Consider the following 11,229-nt stretch of genomic DNA (forward strand, 5'->3'; position numbering starts at 1 on the left):
CTGTTTTCCATGCTGGCATGGGTTGTATATATATATATGTGTGTGTGTATATTATCATATATATTATATAAGATTTTATATATGTGTGTACATAGAGATAAAGAGAGTGAGAGAGTGAAAAGAGGTAGGTAGAAGAGAGAAAAAAGAGAGAGATAGATATATACATGGACAAAGGTATATATATGAAGAAGAAGATGAAGAACAACAACAACAGCAGCAACAACAACAACAATAACAACAACAACAACAACACTGTGCCACTGCTACCATTGCCACTACTACTACTACTACTACTACTACTACTACTACTACTACTACTACCGCTACAATCACAGCAACAAAAACATTACCAACCATAGCAACATCAATAACAAATACTCAAAGGAGGAGTGGAAGTGGTGGGGGGAGAAGGTGGATGGGGGGGGGGAGTGATCCCTGAAAAGTTCCGTTTTGTTTGTTGTTTTGTCTGTAACAAGAGCCCTTTATCTGTGTGTATAAGGTTGGTTTAACTGGGGCCCTAAATTAGAGTTGAGTGCTTTGTAGATCAGTGGGTGCATGTGTGTATGTGAGTATGTGTGTGAGTACATGTGTGTGTATGTGTCTTTATATATGTATGTGTATGTGTGTGTCTGTACATGTGAGCATGTGTGTGTGTGAGAGAGAGAGTACGTGTGTGTGTGTGTAATGGAGCTCTCTGATCCCTAAAAGAACCCGTTGACGTTTTGCACTGAAACATCACCCATTTCAACATTTTCTTTCTGGAAAATAAACCCCACACCTTTTTTTTTATCTGGTGGGAAGTAATTGCTAAATCAAATTGGAGCCTGGTGCAGCCGAAGGCTCTCCAGACGTCAGTCAAACCGTCCAACCCATGCCAGCATGGAAAACGGACGTTAAACGATTATGAGGATGATGATAATGATGAGCACTGCTTTAACTATCAAGCAAAATATGCAGATGCTTAGGGCATGAAGGGAAGGTGAGGTGGCATCACAGAAATGGTAAATGGCTTACAGTACAAAAGAAATCACTTGCTAAAATAATACATGGGAAGCCTTATCTCTGCAAAGTATAGAAGATGTGTTATGTAAGAACAATTTTGAGGATCTGATCAAAGACTTTGTGATTGAAAAAAAATTAGGAAAAAACTTTTCAAATATAAATAAAGTAGAATTGTACAAAAATAAACATTATTTTCCCTCTTACTGTTTTGTTTCGTTTTGAAAAATTAAAATTTATTTTATGATTTATTATCATTTTTATATTTTGAATTACATATATACTCTCAGAGTGGTTGGCATTAGGAAAGGCATCCAGCTGTAGAAACCTTGCCAAATCAGACTGGAGTCTGATGCAGCTTACCAATTCTAGGTGAAACCCTCTAACCCATGCCAGCGGACACATTAGATGACTACGATGATGATGATGATGATGATATAGAGGGACACCAAAATCTTGTAGGGCCTCTATAGGTTTTAATCTGACCCTGCCTTTGAGAAAAGCATTTGTGACAGTGAATGTATTTAATTAGCATAATTACTGCAATATTTCTAATTAGCATAATAACTACATCATTTTGTTTGCATATTAATTTTCCATGTGCGCGATAATTTCATTTTCACACTGGTTGTACAATGCGTACATATACACATTGTACGACCGCACAACACACACTGAGTTTAGAAGGAACAGTTGTGCTATAATGTTCAACCTTTCCCAAAACTATAAACAACATGTTAACACAAACAAGAAACAGATTTATGGATTTGACCAGCCTGCTTGTTGTTTATTCCTAATCTCACCATGGGCCATCAGACCTATAACAAACTCCATCTTTTTTCCGACAAAATGTAACGAGAATTAACATTATCTAGTCGGTATCTCTCTACTGTTGTTGTTCATTCCAATTTCTATAAACAATAGTGTTCCAATCATGACCACCCTGACTGTTTCCCAGACTTAATGAGTCAAGAATTATCTTACCCTACGATTCCATATTTTTTTTTTCTATAGCAGTAAAGTGACGATGTCATTTTAATAGAGGATTAGCTGCTATTTCTAGCAACTGTGTAGCGGCTTTGTCACTGGCTGCTGAATTGTCTGGTCAGTAAGAAGGGTGAAATCATGTGTTGTTCATATATTTTTTAGCCCCTTCACCAACCATAGGAAGTGGAGTAGCTACGACTTGGGAAAGTAAGAACACCTTAGTTGCACTATTACCTCCTACTCTGCAGTTTTTGTCAATTGGTTGAACGGCTTTTACAAATTGGCCTAATTTGTGTGTGTGAGCAGTCCAGACTTGAGTCGCATCACCATTTAACGTCCGTTTTCCATGCTGGCATGGATTGGACGGTTTGACCGAAAATTGGTAAGCCAGGGAGCTGTACCTGGTTCCAATAGTTATTTCATAAAACACCGTCGAGTTTTGCACAAATGTCTGGAACCCAGAAAGGGAACCTCTACATGGAGGTTCAACCTGTTAGATATTGGAGGTAAAACTCCCTTAAATAACGTCCTGCTTGCTGCCTAAAAAACGAAAGAAAGTCACCACGTTGGATAAATTGATTTTATGGAGTCTGGAAGCACTGTTTTTAAAAAAAAACGCGATAGTCACGGCTGGATTGTCTCTGATTATATCCCAGCTGGATTAAAGCTGAAATGGGACTAAAACATCTGCGAGTTAGCGTAAGAGAAGATGGAGAGAGAGAATGAGAAAGAGAGAAAATGTGGGGGAGAGAAGTTTAAATAAATATATACACGCTTATTGAATGTTACTCAAAGGAGAGGGAAAGAGAGAGAGAGAGAGAGAGGGAAAAAGGAGTGTCATAGTGAAAGAAAGATAGTCTAGAGATTAAGAACAAGAGTAGCTGAGAGAAAAGAAAGAGAAAGAGAGAGAGAGAGAGAGAGAGAGAGAGTAGAAAAATTGAGTAAGAATAAGGAAAAGTCAGTGAGGGAAAATGAGAGTAGGAGGAAGAGAGATATATAACAGAACGAATGAGTGTTAGAGACAGAGTAAGATATAATAGAAAAAGATAGAGTAAGAGTTAGAAGGAAACAATAGAGGTAGAGTTAGAGAGAGAACGAAAGGATAAAGATAGAGTAAGAGATAGAACGAAAAGCTAGGAATAAAGTAAGAGATACAAGGAAAAGAAAAAGATAGATAGATAGATAGAGAGAGAGTGTGTGTGTGTGTGTGTGTAAGATAGTGAAAGTGAGGGTATAAAGAGAGTATGAGTGGTGTAAAGGGAAAGGGGGGGGGGAATAAGGACGCGCATGCGTAATGATGTTAGATGGCAACAGAAAAATGGCGGCCAGCTTTGCGACAGGCGGCCAAAGCCCGACTTCTGTTTCCAGAACTCTTGAAAGAGTCTTCGAAGATGCTCAATATTCGGGAGAAGTGTTACTATGTGGACGGAACCTTAAGGAATATCCAAAATTTGCGTCTAAGTTCGACCTGGCGGACACAGTATATGCAGGTAAAGGCGACTAATGTTAACCCAGTCTCCCCATGTTATCCACACACACACACAATCACATACACACACACACAATCACACACACACAATCACATACACACACACACAATCACATACACACACACACACAATCACACACACACACACAATCACATACACACACACACACACAGGTTCTGTCTGTAGACTTTCTTCCTCTTAATTACACATCTCTCTTCTACATCAGCATCTGCATCACTCTATATAACAGTGATGTATATAACAGTGTGTGTGTGTGCGTGTAATATATATGTATATATATTAATTTCTTTTTGTGTGTGTTGATAGAGACGACTGCTGCCTCTGTCGTAATATATAAAGGGTTTTTGATGTTCAATTCATTAAATATGAATTAAAATATTATTTATATTATTTATAACATACACACACACATTGTATGTATTTATGGGTAAGTTTATATATATATATATATATATATATATATATATATATATACATATATACACATATGTGTGTATATATATACACACACATACATATATATACATATATACACATATGTGTGTATATATATACACACACATACATATATATATATACATATATACACATATGTGTGTATATATACACACACATACATATATACACATACATACATATATGTGTGTGTATATATACACACACACACACACACACATATATATATATACACATACACATATTTGTGTGTGTGTATATATATATACCGACACATCACGAATGAATGTCTTGTAACATATATTGGAGTCTTCTGCCTCGATTGCGAAATCTATAAACGATTATGAAAAATATAGACTGATATTGTTTAGTCCTCAGGTCAGCTCTGATGAAGAACGATAGAGCCATGACCATCCCATATTATTCTGCGACAATCTATGAAGAACAGTATAGCCATGACCATCCCATATTATTCTGCGACAATCTATGACCATCCCATAATATTCTGGGACAATCTAAATTCTTTAGTATGTCCATTTTCGTTCCTTCAAAACCAGGTAAAGAATGGTTCGAGGGGTACTTAGCTTCTCTTTCTTGCAAGTCGAGCGACCACGTAGAGGCTCTTTCCCCTCATTGTCTACTGCACACTGTATGATCCAGTATAATGTGTCTACGTCTAACACACACTATACACTTTAAAATACTCGGTATGCGTATATACACAATGTTGAAAATACGTTTCGATATATATATATATATATATATATATATATATATATATATATATATGTTTCTATACACACACGCGCGCGCACCCCCCCAATATATGATGCTGGTTGCATCTCGCTCGCATCTCATGGTCTTCTAGGTTGTCAATTCATCCATCAAGCATTTAGGCCGTTATTCGGTGTGTGTGTTATACAGTGATGGTTTCTATGATCCAGTGTGTATATTTGATATATGATACACACAAAACTCTCTCTCTCTCTGTGTGTGTGTGTATTAAAGTGTCTGGTGCAGTGATGTATAATTGATGTGAGACGTATACATACATGTATGCAAACACATTTGTGATTGTATGATACAGTAGTGTGTGTGTGTGTGTGTTTGATGTAGTGGTGCACAATTTCTGTGATATAAATTTGTCTGATACAACTGGTAATCTCTCTCCCTCCCTCTCTCTCTTTCTCTGTATATATATGTATATATATATATATATATATATATATATATATATATATATATATGTGTGTGTGTGTGTGTAAAGTGGAAGCCGTTTATTGTGATAACTTTGTGACGAAACCTTTTCAGTTACAATAAGCAGTTCATAATTTTCAATCATTCTAAGTGGCTTCCTCTGTGTGTGTGTATGTAAGTAATCACACAAAGATGCATTCCTCTATAATTGCTTTTCTGCTACAATATCGTTTGGAGTATTGTATATACATTTGCATACATTTATTGTATAGACACATAAATTTGTGTGTGTGTATATAGAGTTGGAGAGAATGGGTTACATCTTCGGAGTCACTCTCTGCTCGCCAGCTTCCTTCCATGTTCTCTCATCAATAAATACGACCGACCGTCTCTAAACACGCACTTTAGACAGAAAACCATTTACAGCCCAACCTCTCACATCCCAACCCATTCGCCATATGTCTATTATGTACATTTTCGAAACACTTTGGACACATACACACACATCCTCTTTGACCTACACACATACATATATCTCTTATAATACATAGTAATTTCCTATACTCTCTCTCTCTCTCTTCTTCCTAGATGCACTTGTATCACTTCATATACACACTCATGCCTCTTCTTAAACACACATATATCTCTTCTCATACACATACATCATATATACACACTTCTCTCTCTCTCTCTCTCACATTACACACATACATCACTTTCCAGACAGACACACAAGCATTCATTATTCCCCCCCTTCTTTTCTTCTTGGATCAAGTGTTAATTATTCAAGCACATTCTCTGTCCATCTTTAGTCCAATTCTATATTCCAAATATCTTTTGTCTCCTTCATCTGCATCACAACCAAGCGACCAAGGAAGCTTTATGGGGGTCACTCTATATACTAGAAAATGCTGCCAAATCTTCCCACATAGATCCTGATGTTTTAAAAAATGGAGGGCCGCTTGGATAGTGTCGTCTTTGATTTACAAGTGAAATTAAAACAGACGATGTCGTGGGTGGGACATTTTTGATCAAAAGTCTGCTGGATCAGGTTTGGCAGTGTTAGTGTTGTTTATTGCTGTGGTTTTTGCTGTGTTTGTGTTACTAAATGACCATTAACATTTTTGGAATGGTCTTTGTATATTAGTCATCATACACATGGCAGTTAATTGTCTGTGTATACCAACATGTATCATTCATGTATATACACATCTACAATATATACACACATAAATGCAGATGTGTGTGTTTGCGAATATAAACTACATGGTTTTCTATATATATATATATATATATATATATATACCTATTATTTTAAGGAAATCAATTTCTCCCAAATATTTGGTATTGAACCAGTATTTTCTTGGATAACACCATCCCTTCATGTGGCTAACATAACCTCTAATCATCATCATCGTTTAACGTCCTCCTTCCATGCTTGTATAGGTGGGACGGTTCCACAAGAGCTGGCCAGGCAATATATATATATATTAAGATGGAATAAACAGACTTCAATTACAAATTACATTTGTTTCTGTGTTTATAAATTTTTATATAAATTCTAAACAATGAGTTCCACATATTTATCTCAAGGAATAACCTTTCTGTATGATAGCATATGGTAGCCGATGACAGAAGAGGAGCTTTTAAATGCACATTATGAGATTATTACCCAGATATTACTGATAAGCTGTGTGGAAGCCATAATAGTGCCAGTGGCATGAAAGACGCACCCAGTACACATTGTGGGAAGTGGTTAGTGTTAGGAAAGGCATCCAGCTGTAGAAACGATGCCAAAACAGAAACTTGAGCCCAGTGCAGTCTTTTGACTCATTGGCTCCTTGTCAAACTGTTCAACCCATGCCAGCATGGACGACAAGTGATGATGATACACATGCACACACACATTGAAAAAGTGCTTTTTGAAAAAATAAAAGCGGATGGACAGAGGATTCACTACATGTATATGGTCAAATATTTATTAGACTTGAATTATTTTGAAGTCTACTTGTAGTAGCTTGTACACATACGCTATATATAATAATCGAGTGGCTGTGTGGTAAGGAACTTGCTTCCCAACCACATAGTTCCGGGTTCAGTCCCACTTTGTGGCCCCTTAGCAAGTGTCTTCTACTACAGCCTCAGGCTGACCATAGCCCTGTGAGTGGATTTGGTAGACGAAAACTGAAAGAAACTCATCGTATATATATATGTGTGTGTGTGTGTGTGTGTGTATATTTATTTGTGTTTGTGTTTGTGTGTTTGTTCCCCCACCATCACTTGTCAACCGATATTGGTGTGTTTACGTCCCTGTCACCTAATAGTTCAGCAATAAGTGACCAACAGAATAAGTACTAGGCTTACAAAGAATAAGTCCTGGGGTTGATTTATTCGACTAAAGGCGGTGCTCCAGCATGGCCGCAGTCAAATGACTGAAACAAGTAAAAGAATATATATATATATATATATATATATATGGGAGAATATACAAATAATAACAACAGACGAGGACAGGTGGTGTAAATAACAAAAGGATATATTAGTATGACGCTCGGGAATACGGAAAGTCTTTGACGTTTCGAGCTACGCTCTTCAACAGAAAGAATACGGAGACAAGGAGAAAAACATGGAGAAAAAAAATTGAATAGTGTTCAGTCAACGGTCACGCATTGGTGTATCATTCAATTGTATTTGTTTTTCTTAATCTATATGATACTGTTACTCATTGGCTAGCTTGAAGTTGGATGTTAGAGTAATGATTAATATAAATGGATAGTAGCACTAAGCCAGTGAGCTGGCAGAATCGTTAGCACACTAGGCAAAATGCTTAGTGGCATTTCATCTGTCTTTACATTTTGAGTTCAAACTCCGCCGAGGTCGACTCTGCTTTTTATTCTTTTGGGGTTGATAAAACAGGTATCGGTCGAGTACTGTGGTCACTGTAATCGACTAGCCCCGCCCCCTCTCTAGAACTTGCTGGCCATGTGTGTGAAAATTTGAAATGGAATAAGTTATGGCATTGAAACCTCTCATTCTTGTCATATGAATTCTCTAAGAATTCAAACATTCCTTGGGTCAATTCCCTTCACTCACAATTACAAAGAGACACACCTCTTTAGTCCTCCCCCACCTTTCTGAGTTCATTAAAATTAGTACCAAACAGAACTGCAGTCAACATAGTCATTCGCCCCAATAAGGCGGCGCGCTGGCAGAAACGTTAGCACGCCGGGCGAAATGCTTAGCGGTATTTCATCTGCCGTTACGTTCTGAGTTCAAATTCCGCCGAGGTCGACTTTGCCTTTCATCCTTTCGGGGTCGATAAATTAAGTACCAGTTACGCACTGAGGTCGATATAATCGACTTAATCCGTTTGTCTGTCCTTGTCTGTCCCCTCTGTGTGTAGCCCCTTGTGGGCAGTAAAGAAATAGGTATTTCGTCTGTCTTTATGTTCTGAGTTCAAATTCCACCGAGGCTGACTTTGCCTATCATCCTTTGGGGTAGATAAATTAAGTATTAGGGCCCCCTCCTCAAAAATTTTGGGCCTTGTGCCTAGAGTAGAAAAGAATATGCTTACTGGTGTTGCTTCTGGTTCTTTACACTCTGAGTTCAAATCTTACATGTATATAGCATTGTAAATGAGTTGATTCAATCACTCACACTCACACACACACACACTCACACTCTCTCTCTCTCTCTCTCTCTCATTAACTCTCGGAGGATGGAAAATAAGGTCAACTCCAATAGGATTTGATCACAGAACATGGAGTGGTGTAACTTAACCCTTTGAACCCCAGATACCTGTTGTCCTCAGCACCCTCACCTCAGGTTCCCTGGGTGAAAGAGCCAGCCCCCAAAAATGATTTCCCACCTAATATTTGTTTTATTGTCTCTAAAATGTATTTTCTGTCTCTCACAATGAAATAAAATGCCAAACAGAGGGCAACAATGTTGTTGTTTTATTGCCAATATTGGTACTTGTGGTGCCAGTTGAACCAGCAGTTATTGTCTGGTTTTCCAACGCAGAAAATACTGGCTAGTAAAGCGGCCATTGGGGTATTTGTATCTGTGGCTTGTGGCCGGAATAGCAGGCACTGGGGTATTTGCAAACAGTACAATGTGGCTGCTGGGGTTCTGAGGGTGAAATTGCTTCAAGACATTTTCTCTGGAGTGCTACTGATTTTGTCGCTTTGCTATTCTAATTATCGTCATCATCATCATCATCATTTAACATCCATGTTCCATGCTGGTATGGGTTGGACATTTTGGCCATCAATTTTACACCATGGTTTGGGTGCTTTTTCATGTTACTCCAGTCTGTTTTGGCTTGTTACCCTTCCTAGCATCAGCCACTTCATGGAGTGTATTGGGTACCTTTCACCTGTCACCGGCACGGGATCCTTCAGCGTGTCATCGACACAGGTTCCCTCAGCGTGTCATGGGTTCCCTCGGCGTGTCATGGGTCCCCTCAGCATGTCACTGGCACTGGCCACGACTATGATTTCACCTAGCTTGTTGTGTCTTCTCAAGCGCAGCAAATCACCAAAAATCTCAGCCTGGCACATGTCCAGCAATTTTGGAGGTGGAGGGCTTTGGTTCTATCCACCCCAGTGTGCAACTGGTACCCATGTTATCAACCCTGAAATAATGAAAAGCAAAGTTGATGTTAGCAGAAACTGAAGACAGACAAATTCCTGCTAAGCGCTTTGCCTGGCATTGTAATGATTTTGCCAGCTCATTGCCTTGACCGTAGATGTTAACTGGTATGATTGGTACTTATTTTATTGACCTCTGGAAATATAAAAGATAAATGTGACCTCAGCAGGATTTGAAATAAGAATGTGAAAATATGTAATTAAAAACTGCAGTGCTACCATTTCTGCCATTCACTACTCTATGATGCTATTAATAATAATTGTTTCTAATTTAAGCACAAGCTGGTGGGGGCAGCAGGTTTGAGAGGGGGTGGTTTGTTGGTTACATCAGTCCAAATACTTGACAGGTGCTTTACTTTATCAACCCTGAAAGGATGGCAGGCAAAGTTGACCAGAACAAATACTTCAAGGTGCTCTAATGTGATTCTGTCAATCTACTGCCCCTGCTAATAATAATAATCTGAATTGTTTTATTAAGAGATGAGAGGTTGTGGCATCTATGCCTTTCCAAAGAACATTAACTGTTTGGGACATTTCTAAGGATTTGGTTTTGATATAATGAAACTTCGGACCTGACAATGTATTTAAACGTACTGAACTTCCACACAACCACATATACAATCACATATGTACACACACATGAATACAGTCGCTAACACACATCCTCATCATTCACATAAATGTATTAGCAGTCACTTATACTCACACAATAACTTACAGCCTCTTTGACCCTCATACGCACACACACGCACACAATGGCACACTCACGCCACGATCACAGTCACCGTGACACATGCAGCCAGTGACAAATTTACTCATAGCCACTGTCACAGACATTCGCTCACAATGACACGGCATCGCATACACGCACAGACGCGGTTCCACATCCACACTGAGTCACTCACACAATAGAATCATTTACACAACTACAGAAACAGCTACAGACATGCACTTACATATAGGCAGTCAGTCACTCAGCCCCTGGTACAGTCACACACACACACACACACACACACACACACACACCCATGTGTATACTTCAACATCTTTCAATTCTCCTTCCTTTAGCAGAAACCTAATCGTATTCTATTCCCCCCTTCCCCCCCCCCCACTATTTTCACTTCCACACGATCATTCTACAGTCTACCCTTATTTTCCCTTTCATTTTATTCTTCTTGTTGCCTTAGAGGCATTTATTCAATATTTCAAGGGATTTTCTATCATTTCTCTATCCAGACACACACACACTTCTGTGTACTCCTTTACTATATTACTCCTAATATAGTAAAGGAGTAATATGTACTCCTTTACTATATCAGTTGTTTCAGTCATTTGACTGAGGCCATGCTGGAGCACTGCCTTTTAGTCGAATAAATCGACCCCTGGACATATTCTTTGTAAGCCTAGTACTTATTCTGTCGGTCTCT

General features: G+C 38.5%; 1 protein-coding gene across 50 annotated transcripts in view; it reads left to right on the forward strand.

Annotated features, from left to right (window-relative positions):
• Nucleotides 1–3,240: 3,240 nt before the first annotated feature.
• Nucleotides 3,241–11,229, forward strand: part of LOC106872026 (DISP complex protein LRCH3) — a 249,406-nt gene continuing 241,417 nt past the window's right edge. For 26 of the 50 annotated variants that reach the window (XM_089351651.1, XM_089351648.1, XM_052967551.2 and 23 more), the window contains exon 1: nucleotides 3,242–3,476. In XM_089351651.1, the coding sequence (XP_089207777.1) occupies nucleotides 3,281–3,476 (196 nt within the window). In that variant the 5' untranslated portion in view covers nucleotides 3,242–3,280. Of the gene's footprint in view, nucleotides 3,477–11,229 lie in introns of all 50 variants that reach the window. The other 24 variants (XM_089351631.1, XM_089351619.1, XM_089351628.1 and 21 more) reach the window with 4 other exon arrangements.

Source organism: Octopus bimaculoides, chromosome 4 (assembly GCF_046866305.1).
Source record: "Octopus bimaculoides isolate indiv1 chromosome 4, ASM4686630v1, whole genome shotgun sequence".
Lineage (NCBI taxonomy): Eukaryota > Metazoa > Mollusca > Cephalopoda > Octopoda > Octopodidae > Octopus > Octopus bimaculoides.